This window comes from Hyperoodon ampullatus (assembly GCF_949752795.1).
Source record: "Hyperoodon ampullatus genome assembly, chromosome: 18".
NCBI classification, from domain to species: domain Eukaryota; kingdom Metazoa; phylum Chordata; class Mammalia; order Artiodactyla; family Ziphiidae; genus Hyperoodon; species Hyperoodon ampullatus.
Genome location: NC_136931.1, coordinates 53,027,572 through 53,045,694, shown reverse-complemented (window position 1 = coordinate 53,045,694; position 18,123 = coordinate 53,027,572). Strand labels below are relative to the sequence as shown.

The 18,123-nt window shown below is 60.6% G+C and overlaps 1 protein-coding gene across 1 annotated transcript in view; it reads right to left on the bottom strand.

Moving 5' to 3' along the window:
- Window positions 1–2,475: 2,475 nt before the first annotated feature.
- The window catches only part of PPP1R37 (protein phosphatase 1 regulatory subunit 37), a gene marked incomplete at its 5' end in the record, with an annotated part of 42,283 nt that continues 26,635 nt past the window's right edge, over window positions 2,476–18,123 (bottom strand). The window contains 12 exons of the mRNA XM_079723541.1: window positions 2,476–2,524; window positions 2,618–2,708; window positions 3,044–3,752; window positions 3,865–4,031; window positions 4,130–4,271; window positions 4,933–5,045; window positions 6,230–6,385; window positions 6,477–6,627; window positions 7,092–7,211; window positions 7,905–8,005; window positions 8,235–8,280; window positions 9,097–9,194. Coding sequence (XP_079579667.1) covers window positions 2,626–2,708; window positions 3,044–3,752; window positions 3,865–4,031; window positions 4,130–4,271; window positions 4,933–5,045; window positions 6,230–6,385; window positions 6,477–6,627; window positions 7,092–7,211; window positions 7,905–8,005; window positions 8,235–8,280; window positions 9,097–9,194 — 1,886 coding nt within the window. The 3' untranslated portion in view covers window positions 2,476–2,524; window positions 2,618–2,625. The remainder of the gene's footprint in view (window positions 2,525–2,617; window positions 2,709–3,043; window positions 3,753–3,864; window positions 4,032–4,129; window positions 4,272–4,932; window positions 5,046–6,229; window positions 6,386–6,476; window positions 6,628–7,091; window positions 7,212–7,904; window positions 8,006–8,234; window positions 8,281–9,096; window positions 9,195–18,123) is intronic.

The following is an 18,123-nucleotide window of genomic DNA, read 5'->3' as shown; positions in this document are numbered from 1 at the left end:
TTAGTCTCCTGGGGCTGCTGTAACAAAGTTCCACAAACTGGGTAGCTTGGAACAACAGAAATTTATTTTCTCACAGCTCTGGAAGTCAGAAGTCCAAAATCAAGGAGTTGTCAGGGCCACACGCCCGCAGAAACCTATAAGGGAACCCTTTCTTGCCTCTTCCAGCTTCTGGTGCTTTGCTGGCGTCTCTGGCGTCTTTGGCGTCCTTGGCTTGGGGTTGCACCATGAGCCCTCCATCCTCACAAGGTCTTCTGTGTCCTCAGATCTTTCCTTTGAGCACGTCTGTTCTGTCACTGTCTCCAAATTTCCCCTTCTCATATTGGATTGGGGCACTCTATGACCTCATTTTTAACTTGATTACCTCGATAAAGACACTATTTCCAAAGGAAGTCCCATCCTGCGGTACTGGGGATTAGGACTTCACATATCTTTGGGGGGTGAGGAGGTGGGCACAATTCAACCCTGAACGAACAGTTGAAAAGGCCTAATTCCTCACCACCAGCTAAAGTGAAGGGCGGGGACAAGGCTGGGAACAGGACCCCAGCCCCTCGCAGGCACCACAGGATGGGGAGGCACCCTCCCCGCCCCTCCCTTCAGCCATCTGTTGATCACCTGGCCTGCAGGTGGAGGCAGAGAGCAAAGGGGATGAGCGAGCACCCAACCGCTGCAAGGGCCAAAAGCCCCCACCTGGGTCGATTCCTGAGCAGTGGCTAAATGCGACCAAAGGCCTACTGAGATTTTTAGGGGACTGTACTGACAGCCCCCAACCTGGCAAAGGACTGCGGTTTCTCAGCATCTTGAAGCAAACCTCACACTCCCCAGTCTCCCCAAGAAGACTTGGGCAGGAGGCAGGGCACCCTGGAGGGGCTCATTCCACACCCACCTCACACCTGGGCACAGCTGCGCCAGCCAGAGGATGACACTGCAGGTGTCTCCCCGGCTGCCAGCGGGGCAGGTGCCACTGGCTGACGTGCATGGCTCCCCCAGCCCCTCGCCCAGATGAGAGGGAGCCCCAAATGTGGCTGCCTTAAGGAGCGGTCAGGACACCGGAGCTGTCGGTGACTGAAGAGCAAACAAAAAGTGGCCTAAACAGGAAAGGTGTTCATCCCAGACACCCAGGCAGCCGCGGCAGAAGATTCCCGGGTTTGTGCTGGAACCAAACGGGCTCCCAATCAGCAACGCAGTGATTCTCATAACCTTTCCACCACATCTCTACCCACCCCGGGCAGGCCTCCCGTACAGGAGAGGAGTGGGCACAAAGGCCTTCCCCTTAAGTGGTTCTCGCCTTTTCTGAAGGTTGAAACTCAGATTTCCCAGAAATGCCCAAGAGCCCTCTGGGCGCACCTCGGCGCGTGCAGGCGACCGGCCAGGCTCCGGGGCAGAGTGCCCTCCTGCCCGAACATCTAGGGCTGCCGGCAACGGGCTGGTTGGTGTCTGTTCTCCTTGGGCCACAGGCGACCGGGCAGAGGAATGACCTCTGGACCCGCGTGCCAGGTCCACCACCCTGAGAAGCTGGACCTGAAGCTGGAAGGCATTTGGGGGCTGTTTCCTCTGAAGAGAGGCAAGTGGAAGTGGGATCATACACGAGATGGCCAGCTGTGTCAGACACAGGAGCATGGGCGCGCGCGCCAAGAAGGGGCCTGCCTGTCCTGCCTCTCCTCTGGGGCCCATCCACACACGCCCCAGCAGATGTTCCGCAGCCACGACCCGCCTGGCCCCTGCCCTCCCCATCTCTGTGCCAGAACCCCCGCAGGGAGAGCCCAGGATCAGCAGAAGCAGAGAGCAGGCCAGTGGGGAACCCAGCTCTGGTTTATTAGAAAAGGTGTGAGCAGACCTGCACCGACAGGAGCAGCCCTCCCCCCCCGCCCCCCGCCCCACACCCGCGCCTCCCCCACCCTGGGCTGTAGTGCCTCTCAGGGCGCCGCCTCGAGTGGCCCGGACAGCAGGGTCTCCAAGCCCCGGCTGCTCCCCACCCCAGCTCCCTGATAGATTTATTGCACTTAAGAAAAAGAAAGCTCTGATCCTCTGATCTCCCCCACCCACCCCAGCCCAGGCCCTCACCCTGCCTGGGGCTGCTCTACAAATTCCAACCACCACCATCACTCACCACCCCTCCCAAGCCATGCCTCCTGCCTGGTCCTGTGCCCGGGGCCTCCAGGGGACCATCCCACCACCACCTAGGACTCTTGCCCTGACAGGGCAAGCCTGGCCAAATGGAGCCCTGGGGAAAGGTGCCCGGCCCTGTGGCCGGTATCCACTCCTCCCCGCCCCCCCGTCCTCCTCCCATCCACCCCCAGCCCAGTCTTCGAGTGTCGGACACATAAATAGAAGTGCTTAAGTCAGGGAGGGGAGGGCCACTCCCTGTAGCTCCTGCACCCCGTGTAGTGTTGCTGTGGGGGGCCGGGGTCCCCAGGAAGGCCCCCCACCCCCTGGAGTCCCAGGCCTCAGGAAGGCTGGGGGTGAGGGTGAGCAGATTCTCATGGCTCTGGCCTCAGCTCTTCAAAGACGGACCGGAAGAAGGGAACTTAGGGAGAAGAGATCGCAGGGGGGCACCTGTCAGAGCCAGGAGCTCCATCACTGGCTCCCCAGCTCCCGGGGCCCCAGGCCCTCACCGCACCTCAGGTGTCACAGTGTCTCCTGCCCAGATTCCTGACTGGCTTCCAGAAGCAGGTCCTCGAGCTCCTTCTCGTTCTTGGAGCAGCTCAGCTCTGCGCAAGAAAAAGGGTGGGCGGCCTCCAGTCAGGCGGGTGGGTTGGGGGGTACCAGCCCTGCCTGAGCTAGAGCCGCAGGGGAGCACAGGCCCAGGTACCAATGAGACCATCAGACTCAGAGTCAACAGATCTTGCGTGCCCCGCCCCCAAGGAGCTCCCAGGGATCCAAGGGAAGTAAGGCGGGGACTGAGGATCAAGTCCCACTTGTCCCCGCCCCTTCAAGGGCCATTTTAAAGAGGGGGAAACCGAGGCACACCAACAAGCAGGTGCTTGGCCGGGGTCACACACAACACACAGGGGCCCCAGTCACCTGGCCCCAGAGGTCCTCTCACCGTGTTCCAGGCCACAGCTGCCCACCTTGGCCTCGGGCCCTGGGGGCGGCTCCGGGGGCAGTGCGAGAGCGAACTCGGGCTTCAGGCCGTTGGGCAGTGGTGGCCCTGACTGGGGCAGCTCCGGCTGAGGCTGAGGCTCAGACGACCCTGGGTCCCAAGTGCTGACGGCCTCATCTGGCGTCCGGGCAGGTGAGGTGGGCAGGAAGGATACGGCAGGTGGGGAAGGAGAGGCGGGTGGCACAGGAGGCTCTGCCCTCTCGGGTGGACTCTCCACCCGGGTCACCACAAACACTTTGTGGCCCCGGCCGGGGCTGGACACGGAAATGCGCTGCTCGGTGGGGGAGGAGGGGCAGCCTGGGGGGCTCCTGTCCCCAGAGCCCAGGGAGTCCGTGGGAGGCACCAGGGCGGGGCAGGGGGCCTCAGCCCTGTCCCCATCCTCCTCCTCCCCATCCTCCCCCTCAGAGTCTGAGTCTGAATCCGAGTCCGGCCTGGCGCCAGGGTCGGGGCCCCCGTTCTCCTGCGCCTTGGGGGCGGGCTCCTCCGCGGGCGCGCCGGCATCGGGCTGGGGCTCGGAGACGGCGATCTCGGCCATGGAGGCCGACGGCTGCAGGCGCTGCCCCTGCTCCTCCCGCGCCAGCGCGAAGTTGCGCCTGCAGCCGTTCTGGATCTCGGCGAGCAGCGCCTTCTGCGTCTCGATGAAGCTCTTCACCTGCGGGCAGAGCGGGCCTGGCTCGGGCTCTGGGTGGCCCGCCCCCAGCAGGTCCTGGGGCCGCCCCAGGCCAGCCGGCCCCCCACCTGCCCGCAGGGAAGAGCGCACTCACCGCCTCCTTCTTGGGTTCGCGGTCAAGGTCCAGGCGCAGCAGAGAGTGGTTCACCTTGAGGGCCAACGACAGTGCCATGAGCCCGCCCGTCTTGATCTCGTTCTCCCGAAGGTCCAGTCTCAGGAGGCGGGGGCTCTCGGCGATGAACTCCGCCACCGCCACCGCGCCTGGGAGGGGGACCGCAGGGGCTGGCCACGGGCCCACACCCGGCTGGCCGCCCCCCGGCCTGGCCACCCCGCCTCCCGCGCCCAGCCCCGCGCCCTACCCTCGCACGTGAGCTTGGTGGAGGCCAGGCCGAGGCGCAGCACGCTGCGGTTGCCGATGAGGCCGTTCTTGAGGTTCCGCACGCCCTCGTTCCCAATGGGGTTGTGGCCCAGGTTCAGCGTCTCCAGGCTGTGTGTGTGCGGCTGGAGGGAGCGGCGCACGAGAGCCAGGAAAGGCCCAGGAGGCCAGTCAGGAACGAGGCAAACGTGCACGCTCTCTCCTCGGCAGGGCCCCCCGGTCCAAACACCGGCACGTTCCTGCTTCGGGCCGAATCCCTCGTGTACTCAGAAGTCTCCCAAGAGCCAGCTGCCCTGTCCACTCCTCAGCCCTCCGAGCGTCCAGCCAGGCCCGTCCCCACAGCCCAGGCCCAGCCTCTGCCCTCGCCAGCATCCCAAGGACTCTGGGCACAGGCCTGACCGTGGATGATTCTTAACCTGGGTCTGAGTCTCTGTACCCTGTGGGCTGGCTTTAAATACCACATAACGAAAAGATTTAAGGCCTCCTGATGGCTTCCAGAAATGCTACCTTTCTACGCAAAACATTTTCAACTCGTACGAAGCATTGTACTGGGCTATGGTGCCGGATGCAGAGAGACAATGAAAAGAAGGGTTACTGTCCTCCAGGGAAAGAGGGTGCAGAAGCTGAAGCAAAGACCAAACAGGGCTGGAGGAAGAGAGCAGGTTCCTCAACTGGCAGGATAAGCAAGACCGGGTGCCGCGACAGCCGCAAGATGATGAGAGCCGGGGATGGGAGAGGTGCGGGACCGGACCCTGCTGCACCCCCTCCCCTCTCCGGCCGACTCACCAGCGTCATGCCCAGAAAGGCCATGCCCGTGTGCGTGAGCTGGTTGTTCCACAGCACCAGGGTCGCCAGCCCCTTCCTCTGCTCCTTGAGGCCCTCGCAGATGTAGGCCAGACCTGGGGAGGCCCGTGGGCAAGTCTTGTCTGTGGCCGGGGGATCTCCCTGGGGGACACTGGCCCGGGAGCCACCCCACCAGTGCTCAGAAGCCCCTGCCCCAGCCTGCCCGGCCCCACAGGCTCTGGCCCTGACACCTCCTGCTACTGCCCGCCCTGCCTTGGGCCTGGCACACACGGCTCCCCGACCCCTGGGCCGGGAACGTTCCTCCTCTGGACACCCTGATGAAGGCCTCTGCCATCTGTTTCAGATCTCTGCTCAAATCTCCCCCTCTCATGGGACAATCCCGGCCAGCCTAACCTCAGCAGACAGCTCAGCCCGCCATCACTGCTTTATTTTTCTCCAGAGCACATTTCACCATCCGACAGACTCAGCATTCCATTAACGTATCTTGGCTTTGTCTCTCCTGAGGGCAGAGACCCCTGCCGCACTCACGGCTGTGAACCCAGAGCCGACAGGCCCCGAGCGTGGCAGGTGCTCAGTACACGTGGTGTCCGGGCCCAGCTGCCCCGGAGGAGGGCACTGGCTTCACTGTTCCAGTCTGCACCCCTTCCCGCAACCCTGTCTTCACACTGAGGCCAGGGGACTCTGCTCAACGGTGAACAGGGACGAAATCAAATTCCTCCCGCTGGCAAGGCCTTGCTGACTACTCCCTCTTCGCTTCTCACTCACCTCCTGGCTCACCAGGGCTCTTCCCCCCACCCAGATATCCAATACCTAAGCTCTCTCCCACCTCAGGGCCTTTGCAGTTGCTATTCCCTCTGCCTGGATTCTCTGCCTAGGCTTTTAGAACGGCTGGTCCCACCCCAGCCTCCTCATTACTGTCCAGAGGCCCCTCCTGCGCACCTTCAACAGCGTTCGGTTGAGCCTTTATCCCAGCATCCTTGTTTCCTCCAGGGCACTTTCCCCAGATCGAATTATTTCAATTATCTGCTCAATACCCCACCTCATCCTGAAGGGAGAGCTGAGCTGTTCCCTCCTCCAGGATTCCTCCCTGATCCCCAGACTGGGTCAGACACCAGCCCTGGGCTCCCACAGCCCAGCCCAGTCTGAGGCGTCACCACGAGGGCAGGGCCGGGACTGTCTCGGCCACTACTGTGCTTCTAGTACCACGAGCACCCAGCTGGGCACACAGTGGGTGCTGGGCAACTGGAGTTGGGCGGGGGCGCGCGGACCTCGCACACACCTGAGTCCAGTACATGGTTGTTACGGAGGTCCAGGATCTGCAGGGAGCAGTTGAACTTGAGCAGGTTGCCCAGCTGGGCCGAGTCCTGCAGGCCATTGAGCTTGTTGTCGGCCAGGTACAGCTCCCGCAGGGTCATGTTCATCTTCAGGGCCGTGGCTGGGGGAAAAGGGGAGGGTGCTGTGACTGGCCAGGCCCAGGGGACCCGGCCAACAGCCCGAGCCCACCGGCACACCGCCCTGGGGCTCACCGAGCAGCATGAGGGGCCGCCCTGACAGGCTGGCATTCTCCAGGTGTAGCACCGCCAGGCTGCTGCGGATGCGCAGGGCACGCGCCACGAAGGGCGCCGCGTGGTCCAGCAGGGGCGTGTTGCGGGCGTCCAGGTACTGCAGGCAGCTTGTCTGCGTGGCAGGTGCAGGGCTGGGTCAGGCTGGCCCCGGCCCTCCCCGCTCCGGGGGACCTCCCGCCCCACGTCCCAGTATCCCCGTGAGCAGCAGGGCCACCTGGTTTTATGGCTGGGGACACTGGCTGGTGAGGGAAGGCCCAGCCTGGGGCCACAGGGGTGAGTGAGGCAGTGCTGGTGACAGCTGAGCTCGCTGACCCCTGTCTGGCAGAGACGCCCCGTATGTGAGTGAAACGGGAATGGTGACCACAGCCGCCTCCCAGGGACACGTTATGGGCAAGTGGAGGGGAAGGGGAAACGCCTGAAGGGAGAGAAGGGGCCGGGGTGGGCCTGGAGCAGGGTGCCTCTTGGCACTGCTTTCTCACTGGCCTACAAGCTGGGGCCCAGCACCCTCTGACGGCTCGTGGACCCAGGCCCTACAGGTTGGGGGCCCTGGAGAGGGAATGGGTAGGGGGCACCCACCTTGCGCATCATGTGGGCGGCGGCCTGCCAGCCCCGGGTGCCGATGTGCTTGTTGAAGGAGATGTTGAGGTGGGTGGCCGACTCATAGTACTCGATCATGTCAAAGAGGGCTGAGGCACCCTGGGCAGAGACAGCGGGGCTCAGCCTCAGGGTGCAGCTGCCCGGGGAAGCCAGGAGGTAGGGGCTGAGCGACTGGGGACGGGAGAGCCCGGATGCTGCTCTGGCACCTCCGGGTTCTGGCAACCAACCCTTCCCCTGTCCTGCTGCAGCCGGTCTGCTTCCTCTTACTCGCCCCCCAGAGTGGTCTAAGTGATGTGCTGCGTGACCAGGACAGGCCTCTGCCGTCCCTGGGTCTCAGGTCTCCAGGAGCCCTCCCCCGGGCTCCTGGTGGCCTCCGGACCTGGGGAGGTGAGGACACCTGGGCATAAACAGGGGGCTGCTTTCAGAATGTTTCTTAAACTCTCTCCCCTGCAGGCACTGTGATTCTCAGCGGGTGGGGGGGCACACGTTCCTGGAAAGGCTCCTTCCTGGTGGTCATACACCTCCCCTCCGGCTTGGCTCCCCAAGTCTCTCCCTTGCTTACAAAGCCCCTGCCTTGGGGGTGGGTCTGTGAGACCCTTCTCCGGGCCTCACACACAGTCCAACATCCCCCGCTCACTCTGGCCACAGTGGACATCTCCCCAGTCTTGTCCCTCAAGAGGGCCTGCCCAGCCTTGGTCCAAGGGGGTTCCCTCCTCCTGCCATGCCCTCCCCCCAAACCTCTAAGAGGCAGGGAGCTCAGGGAGTGGGTATGGGCAGTGGCAGGCTGCTCACATCTTCGTCCAGGTTCGTCTGCTCCAGATCCACGACCTTGAACTGCAGCCTCTTGAAGACCTCTTCTAGGGCCTCGCAGGTCTTGTAGTCGAGCTTCTCACCTGGGACGATATGGAACGCCGTGTGTGTGCACATCTACGAGTCCCCTTGTGCACGTACACTTGCGTGTGGGGTGAGGGGCTGGGTGGAAACATGGGCTCCGGGCCAAGCGGGGGAGGAAAGGTCCTCTGCCCCTCCCCACGGCTCGCAGCACCTGCCTCACCTCAGGAAGGGCACCCACACCTCCCTGCCCGCTACCCAAGGGCCCCCCGGCCCCGTCCAGACACACACCTTTCAGGTCCAGACAGTCGATACGGTGCCCGAGGTCCGTGAACTCCTGGGAAAGCAGAGTGGACGGTGGTTAAGGCAGGAGGACACCTGCAGGCGCCAGGCTGGACCTCCCTGAGAGTGAGGCAGCCGGGGCTCTGAAACAAGCAACCTTGGAACATTCTGGAATGACCCATCCAGAGGGAAGGCACTGAGGCAGTGCTTTACCAGCACAACCAGGCTGGACAGGTGGCAGGAAAGGCACCTGTGAGAGATGGCCGGGGGCGAGCAGGCCAGGAGTACAGCAACACCCTAGTCATATAAAAACGGAACCTGCCCTCGCGTCTGTGTACCTCTAGATAGTGACTCGTTCTCTATTTATAAAAGCACAGAAAGTCCAGGGGACGAAAACCCCAAGCTGTCACCAGCGGGGACTCCTGGGGAATGGGACTTGGGCAAGAAGTGAGAAACCGGTTTTGCTTTTTATATCTGTAGTATTTTAACTTTTTTTTGAAGTCAGAGAATATATATTACTTTTGTCATTCAGACTTTTAATTTTTGTGTACGTGGCTTTTCCCCTGGGGAAGAGAATTGCTTTGGGGAGTGGAAGATTCTTGACAAGTAATTTCCTACTTCACATAATTCTGTACTGCTTAAATATTCAGGAAGAGCCTGATTACTTTTACAGTTGAAAAGAGGATTTCCAGAGACATGTTTACAATCCCCTGGCTGGCCGGCCAGGCTCGGGGCGGGGAGTGCCCTGTACACCCTCTCTTGCTCGGGGCGGACACCACAGGCCCGGAGGGGGCTGGGGGGGCGGGGTGAGGGCAGCTTCACCCCACGGACTGCCCCCCAGTGCCCCCCACACCCCCAGCACGCGGCATACCTGGAGCTGCCTGAGGAGCTTGGGGATCTGCCTGCAGTTTAGCTTCTGGCAGGCCTGCTTGTAGGCACCAAGGACCTCATCCACGGTCACGTTCTGGGCTGCAGGCAGAGAGGACCCAGGCCTGTGACTTTCCACACCCTGGGCCTCTCTCCCCGACTCCCGCCTGCTGGCCTGTGCCATCCCCCCTCCCCCTCAACCTCCATGATAAACCTTCCTTCCAGCAACCCACTGAGCTCAGTCCTGCCTTGAGGTGCCTCGCTGTGACTGCTGCTCTGGGGAGGTGTTCCCAGACGGCCCCAAACCAATCAGCGCCACCCTCCCCAACTCCCCAAGGCTCCCCAAACACCTTCACGTGAACATTACACAACTACTATCACGCCATTTTTCTACTTGTCAGCCGCCTCCCCCTCTAGACTGCGAGTCCCAGAAGGGCAGGGCTGGGGCTGTCTTGGTCACCACTGTGTCCCCAACACCATCCAGCACAGGGCCAGGCCCAGAGCAGGTGTTTTGATTTGTGGGGTTTTTTTTGAATGAGAGAATGAATCCACATTTCGACCTTATAAGGAAGTGGAGCTCAGAAAAGTGAAGCACCTTGCCCAAGGCCACACAGCTGCTAAGTGGTGGAGCCGGAACTCAGCTCTTTTTTTTTTTTTTTTTTTTTTTTTTTTTGTGGTATGCGGGCCTCTCACTGTTGTGGCCTCTCCCGTTGCGGAGCACAGGCTCCGGATGCGCAGGCTCAGCAGCCATGGCTCACGGGCCCAGCCGCTCCGCGGCATATGGGATCCTCCCAGACCGGGGCACGAACCCGTATCCCCTGCATCGGCAGGCGGACTCTCAACCACTGCGCCACCAGGGAGGCCCCGGAACTCAGCTCTTAACTGAGATGCCATGTGGCTTCTCAGACTCCCCGCTCCCTCAACAGCGAAATATTCCGGGACGGTACTCAGGACGGGGCTTCCTGTCCCAGGGATACGGCAGCGGTCAGAATCCCTGACACGGCCCTGGTGCCCCATGGTTACAGGCAGTGGCTCCCAAAATGAACAAGGGGATGCAGCCCAAACCCAACAACTGCACAGCCCTGTCCTCGGGAAGCTCAGGGCCTGTCACAACGTGGAAGGTAAGGCTGGCCTTTGTCTGCACAGATTTGCCTTTTCTGGACATTTCACAAAAATGGTGGTAAACAGTATGCGACCTTTGGTGGCCAGCTTCTTTCTGGAACATAACAACTTTGAGTTTCGGTCCCTTTGTAGTGCTACATAGTAACTGTCCGATGTATGCATTTTGTTTATCCATTCGCCAGGTGAAAAGATATTTGTATTCTTTTCAGTTTGGGGCTATCAGAGCTTGGATTTTGTGCTGGGGCAACCAGGAGAACAGGAAGAAAAGGCTCTGAGCAGGGGAGGGACAGGGTCAGGCCTGGGAGTAGAAAGCTCTCAGGGCCAGCCGAATGGAGAGGGCACGGGAGTGGCAGGGCGGGCAGCGGATGGGCCAGCGGGAGCCCCTGCTGAGCTTCTGGGCAGGCATCTCTGAGAGGATGCTCCCTCCAGCCACTGCTCTGGCCGGGTGCCGTATGCCCCGACCTCATCAAGCCGCACCCTGTCTTCCAGGGGAGGAAACCAAGGTCCAGGGAAAGAAAGCTGCCTCCCTGGGGTCAGGCAGCTGGTAAAAGGCAGAGTCAAATATTTGCTCCAGAACTCTCTCCACTGTGTTGGGTGGGGTTGCTGGAAGAAAGAAGCCGACAGAGGCCCCAGGCTTCCCAGAGGTCAGGCCCGGTCCTCTGGCCCTCTCTTCCTCCTTGGGTGGAAGCAGGCGGGGTGGAGCCTGGGTGAAGCTATAGGTGATCAACAGCCTTCCCCAGTGTCAGCTGCCCCCCTGCAGGCCTAGCAAGGGAGCTCTCTGACGTGCAGTCGTGTGCCTGGTGGCTCCCAGCTCTTGGGGGCGGAGGGGGAACAGGAGCTGGCCTGCAGCTGCCTCAGGGAGTCCAGCCAAGCAGGGGCCACTGACCCCCAGGGGGTCCATGAGCTTGAGTGGGGAAAAACTGTCTTTTTATTTGCACTAACTGAACTGAAATGAAATTCAGCATTTCCTTCTTAGTAACATAGCACAAAAAAGAGAGAAAAAAGAAATATTGTTTAGCAGACCCTGAGACTTTGTCCTCAATAGAAATGGCAGATGTTTTCACATCACATAACAGTTATTGCAGATTCTGAATGCTCATCACTACTTTGCAAGCCAATCGAGCTGCTGCTATATCCTGTTATTTCATGTGTCAACGAGGAAGAGCAAAATTACTAGATCACGATTTTTAAAATATTTAATAAACTGTATTTTAACTGGTATCCTTTGTAATCCTACTTTTTGCCTTTAAAAATCATCACTCCAAGAAAGGGTACACAGGTTTTATCGGATGGCCAAAGGGCAAAAACTGCTCCCCTAGACACGCTCCCTTCAATAACGGCCCCCAGGCCAAGGTGGGGTTGGCCTGCTCACGTCAGATGGGGATGAAGTAGGGTACTGGGTACACGTGGGGTCGTCACTAGCACTTCTCGGTGCCCTAGACCAGGGGTCCCCAACTCCCGGGCCGTGGTATGGTACCGTTCCGCGGCCTGTTTAGGAACTGGGCAGCATAGCAGGAGGTGAGTGGCGGACGAGCGAGTGAAGCTTCATCTGCCGCTCCCCATCACCCGCATTACCGCCTGAACCATAACCCCCACCCGCTCCACCTCCGGTCCGTGGAAAAACTGTCTTCCACGAAACCAGTCCCTGGTGCCAGAAAGGTTGGGGACCGCTGTCCTAGACAGTCTACAGGGAATAAGAGCCCTAAGCAATCTCTCAAACCGCAGTTGGTCCTTTAGGTATTCAGCTCTGACATCCCTTCCTCCAGGAAGTCCTCCCTGACCACCTAGGACTTTCAGCTCCTGAAGTCCCCTGGGATCCTGCCCAGTGGGTCGGTCTTTGTTCTAACGAGCCTCCTGGTGAGTTCAAGGCCCAGGGTCTCTGACCTTGCCACCTCCACACCAGCCACAGGTACCATCCAGCCACCCCTTCAGCCAGGCGCCCATGGGGTTTGGATGCAGGCACAGCCTCACACAAGGTCACAGCCAGGGTTCGGGGAGGCTGCATCTGCCCACTCATGTACAGCAGGGGAAGCTGAGAGCAGGGGGTAGGTAAGATGGACATACTCAGAGACGTGGGGGTCCACGGCCCAGAGCAACTGCAGACAAGAATGACAAGTGCGTCTTGTCACTTTCCTCTGATGCTGAGACACATGTTCAAGGTGGGGACAGCACTGGGGAAAGACACTAAAGGAACAGAAGCGGGGGTTCAGTCAGTGCACTGTGGTGTACACTTGGCAGCCTGCAGGCACCCCAACCCTGCCTCGATTTCCCCAACAGCATCACAAGCACGTCCCCAGGCCTGGCCCGTCCCCAGTGGGCACACGCGAGTGTCAGGTAGGTCGTGGGCACACACGAGTGTCAGGTGGGTCGGGAAGAACCTTGTAGTAATCATTACGTATGTGTATTTCATTCATATACTAAGAAAAAAGGACTATCACATCAAAACCATCACTTGGAAATGAATGAGACGAAACATATTCAAATTTTTTAAACGAACCAGTTAAAAAAAAAATGGTAAGGAAACGGCAGTACAGGTGGTTCGGAGAAATAACATGGAGCATCGAGACAGCACTTCCGCTGTGCCAGGCGCCACCCAAGCACTTTATAAGCTGGCAGGGCTGGCCCAGGCCGGCTGGCTCAGCCCCGGCCACCACACACTTGTTCGTGATGTTGTAACGAAATCATCAAGACCTCTACCTCGGGTTGTCCGCCCTCGACTTGTCCAGCCTTAAGCAAACCACACAGGTGGCAGCGAGTCAACGGGCCGCTCTCCCAGGCCGCAGCGGCTCCGAAGCATGGGGCCCGGGCCTCCAGGATGCAGCTCGGCACCCACAGACATGCATGTGTGCCCGGTCTACCCCGAGGACTCAGCAGGCGGGCGGTGAGCTGGGGAGGAGGAGGGCCACCCATGCGGTGTGCTGGCTGGACACTAGGTGTGGGCCTGGCCGGGAGGCCCAAGTCGGAGCTCTGGGGCCAGGTTCCGGAGGGCGGGGTTGCAAAGTGGTGAGGGCCCTGCTCCAGCCCGAAGTCAGGGGGCTTGGATCCTGGCTCCTCCCTCCCATACTCCGCGAGCTCGACCTGGGGAAGGCCCTCCCCGGGCAGCATCTCACGCTGCCCACCGGAGATGGGGCATCTCGCAGCATGGTTGAGAGCATGGGCTCCAGAGCCAGAGCACCTGGGGCCGAATCCTGGCTCCCAACTTAAACTCCATGACTCCAAGCAAAGCGATTTGACCTGTGTGCCTCAATCACCTTACCCTGAAAACGGGGCTGAGTGTGAGTCCTCCCACTTTAAGTGTGGTGACTGAGTTAGCACAAGTCCATCCCTCAGACCAGGGCTTAGCACACGCCCGTGAGTGCTCACCAAAGGCTGGCCATCACTGTCATGTTGTGTCCCCCACTGAAAGGCAGGGACCCAGAAAAGACTTGCCAAAGCACCTGTCCAGTGACGGAATGGTTGGCGAGACCAGAAGGACACATGGGTGTGCGAGGGGGACACGTACATGAGTGTGTGTTCCCTCAGCTCCCAAGGCCACGGCTCCGAAGGTCCGACCTATGCAGGGGCTGGCTTAAGCGGCTGTCAGAGAGGAGGGGCGGTGACGTGAGGGGCGCCCAGCCCCGTGTGCCGGGGATGGGATGTGCAGAGGTCACGGCTTTGAATAAGAGGACCTGCGTTCCAATCCTTGTCCTGGTGAGACTGTGATAAACATTCTCAACAACCTCTTTCAATCTCTGAAAGGGACATCTGTAGGGTCTCAGGAGATAAGGGACGTGAGGGCACCCGCCAAGTAGCTGCCCAGTGCGGGGCCTGACTCAACAGGAGACAGAGCTGGAGAAAAAGATGACGATGGTGGTGGCCATGGTCACCACTTCCAGGTATCGGGCACTTAACCCGTGTTAAGACACCACTCTGAGCACTTTCTACGCACAGTTTCATTCAGCCAGCTGCGCGATCCTATGAAACTGGCAGTTATATCTCCATTTCGTAATAAGGGGAGGCAAGCTCAGAGAGGGCAAGCCGTCTGTCCAAGGTCACGGAGCCAGGAGCGGCAGCACTGGAACGCACACCCAGACCTGTCTTGCTCTGTAACTGGAACACAGCCTCATTCTCACATTACCTCGACAGGCCTGAGTGGGAGGCAGGGGCCGGGGCCAAGACGAAGGTCTGAGCCCTGGCGAGGGACGCTGCCGTGTGCAGCAGGCACCAGTCTCCCAGGAAGAGGCTGTGGGGCAAGCAGAGACTGCTCCCCCTCCCCCCTGCCCTCACAAAGGGACAGACAGAAACCTGAGGCCAGGCATCAGGTGACAGGCAGAACCGTCTGTCTCTCCTCTGCACACAGGTGCACAGGTGCACCCACAAGATGCAAGGACAGGTTGGGCACCAGGGGGCGATGACTCAGGCCACCCCTGCCAGCATGGAGCTGGTACTCATTCAAGTGGGAGTCAAAAAACCAGGAAGCAACGGTGGGGGGTGGGGACGGAGTGGGGACAAGGGGGTAGGGAGCCAACTCTCACTGCTGGGGCTTCAACAGCTAGCTGGAGACACGCATGAGACAGATACAAATACAGCGGTGGGCAGTGGCCCCTGGGAGGGGAGGTGTGACAGGGTGGGAACGGGCTTGGCAGGATCCCGGGCACCAGGAGGCCAGCGCGGCAGGAGGCGGAGGCGGGAGGCGACGGGGACACGGCGGCCTCAGGAAGCACTTTGCTCTCAGCCTGAGACGGGGGCCGCCAGGGCTGCTGCAGAGCAGCGCCAGGAGCTACGTGAGGTCTAGGGAGGACTGGATCTGTAGGAGACCAGGGTTGGGGAGGGGGAGCCACTGGGTCCCCTAACAGGGAGGCCAGCCTGCCAGGACTGGGCACACCAGAGGTGGCCAGTGAGGCTGAAGCTACTGGGCGGCCCCGAGCCAGGCCTGGGTTCTAACCCCCTCCGTGAGCTAACCGCAGGTGGCCTTCACTCCCCAGGGTCTGGCCACTGCATCGGCAGAGCCCACCCTGGGAGGCCGCCTGTCACGCCGTTCCTACCCCAAGAGGGAAGGGCACCGTCTCCGTCACCCCACCTGACAGAGCGGAAACTGAGAGTCTCGTGGCCAGTGGGTGACCAGGCCCCTGCGGGCCCCAGGGCCCCGGCTCTCGGGGCTCTTTCCTGCAGGACTCCCCAGGCTCTTGTGCTCCCACGACCCGACGTCTGTGGAACGCCATCCTCCCCTACCCAGGCCGCCTGGGCTCACACCTTCAGAGGGGACCAGGCCAGTGCTGAAAAGGCACATGGAAGCTGGGAGCTAAAGCCTACACCCCCAGCAGTCCCCCAGGCAGACGGCGCGTCAGGCGCACAACCTGCCTCTGTGGTGAGGCTGCCTTGGCCTGTGAAAGCACCAACCGGCCCGCTTCCCCTCCCGCTTCCCTGGGTAGACGGGCACTGGTCCCACCACCTCCCTCATGACGCCATCCCAGGACCCCAGGGGGGACGTCCATGTTACCTCCACTCCCCACTGTCCTCCCAAAGCCCCTGTCACAGTGACTGGTCGAGGACAGGAGGCTGACCCGTGTAGGACCAGCCGCAGCCCCTCCCAGGGCCTGTGCTGGAACTATCGGGAAATAAGAGCTCTCTGCCCGCAGGGGTCGCTGAGGCTGCCCCCCAATTCTGGAGCTGCTGGCAGCCACCCTGGCATCCACCAAGAGGAGAGAACCTCCCGAGAACAAAGCCGACTCACAGGAAAGGTGACCTCACAGGTGAAGGGAGACAGAGTCCCGATGGACGACGCTGTCTGAGACCCTGGATGCAGCGAGGCCTGAAGTCAAACTATTCAAGTCTCCTCGGATCCATAAGCCAATAAATTCCCCCTTTCGGCTTCAGCCCCTTGGAGTTAGGCTTCTACTCCAGAATGCCAACTTAGATACCATCTTGCTATTCATCAGTAAATACCGCCCGAGGCTGACTGCATGCCAAGCTCCGTGCTGGGACTAGGAGGACAGGGAGGGCTCTGACCGGGTGCCCTGCCCTTCAGGGCTTCTCATCTGGGGAGGCGGGTATGCAGACGATCCAGGGAGGCCCTCCAAGGGCGCTGTGAGTGCTCCGGACTGAGCTAGGACAAGGCGGGCAGGAGGGAGCCAGGCCTCAGAGGCCCCTTTTAAGCCTTGTCCATGAACGGGACCCTCCCCCCACCACCGGGCACTGTGCTCTAGCCTCACCCCAAACTCTTCCCTTTCCTCCCAGTGCAGGCCCAGTGCTTCATCACACCTCATTCTCTCCCTCCTCTTATGCATTACACTCTCAATTCAACCCTCGGCTCAAGGGTCCCCTTCTCTAGGGAGCCCTCCATGACCCCCCAGTGGGTCCGGCTCCCTCCTCTGGGCTCCCCCATCTCAGCCCTGCCCACACTGAACTGTCACTGTCTAAGGCACCAGTCTGTCTCCCCGCACTGGACTGGGAGCCCCAGGGTTGTAGTCCATGCATATCCCCAACATTGCCCAGAACAGGGCCAGGCACAGAGAGGGCACCAAGATAGGGCGAAGGAGTGACAGACAGACGGAGGAGCTCACATCTGGCCAGTGTCCTAGGCCTTGAAGGCAGACTGAGCTCTCTTGACATTTCATGGCGGGGGGTGGGCGTGGGGGCCTGATGCACGTATAGAAGACCAAGGAAGCCCGGAGAGAGAAAGGCGAGAGGGACGCCAAGGCCCAGACCCGGCCAGAAACTACTCGTTTTGTGAGGCAGGCTCTCAAATTCAGAGTGCTCCCTGTACAGAAAGGTGCAAGGTGCTCTTTATTTCACCCCGATTCCCTACCAGGCATCCTGCCAGGCACCCTGTGGCTGAATCTTTAATCCTCATCAGAGTCCCACAGAGCAGAGATACCCCGAGCCCACTACCTATCAATGCACAGAGGAGGAAACCTCTGGGGATGCTAACTGGTCTCCTAGGGTCATGCAGCTGGGAAGGGGTGGGGTGTCAAAGCCAGGACTGTTCCCGTCTGACGCTGGTGCCCTGCGGTCCTCAGGCCCCTCAGCTTCAGGCTGGACGCAGGGGTCTGGTGGGCAGCAGAAACGCAGCCTTCTCTAATAGCAGGACACGGAGGTTGCCAGAGGGATCGGTCTTTCTCTTTGTGGTTTCTGGGGCCTGGGGAGCCAGTCCTGCCCTGAGCAGGGACGCCCTCCGGGGTTTCCTCACAGCGCCTGCTGAGACGGGGTCTCCAGAGGACATCCACAGGTACCGGTGTGTTCAGGTGAGAAGTGCAGGTGTGGGACAGCCTTCTCCCCTCCCCCAAAGTCCCCTAGTAAGCAGCCACCAATTCCCCCACATGCTGGCCCTATCCCAGAGCCCCCGTGTGGACAAGGAGACGAACCCAGAAGCATTCGCAAGGCAGCATCACCAGCCGTGAGAGAGAGTGAGGCGGGATCACAGAGGCGTGGAGGACAGGCCAGCTGGGATCTGCCGGGAAGAGAGCATCTGGAAAAGTCTCCCAGAGAAGGTCTTGAAGAGTGAGACAGCAAAGGGGGAAAGGCATCCTGGGCAGAGGGAGCTTTGTGGACAAAGTACAGAAGTAGAGACTGCACTGTGCGTCTGGGCGGTGAGCTGCAGGACTGGGGGGGTCCAGGGTATGGGAGAGGAGGCCACCCATGGAGGCCTCAGCCGCTGAGCATGGACTGGGGGTGTCTTCCTAGAGGTGCTGGTGACAGAGCTTGCACGCAGGTGAGGTGCGAGGGCAGACCCGGCTCAGGGGCTACAGTAGTCAAGTTCCCCACCCGATTTTCATCAGTGACAGAGCCACCTGGATATAAGGCCTCAGGGCCTTTGCACCTGCTGCGCCTCTGCTCAGAGCACTCTTCTACCTATATCCTCATGGTTTCCTCTCTCCCTCCCTGCCTGCAGGTCTCTGCTCCAACATTACCTCCTCGGAGGCCTTCCCCG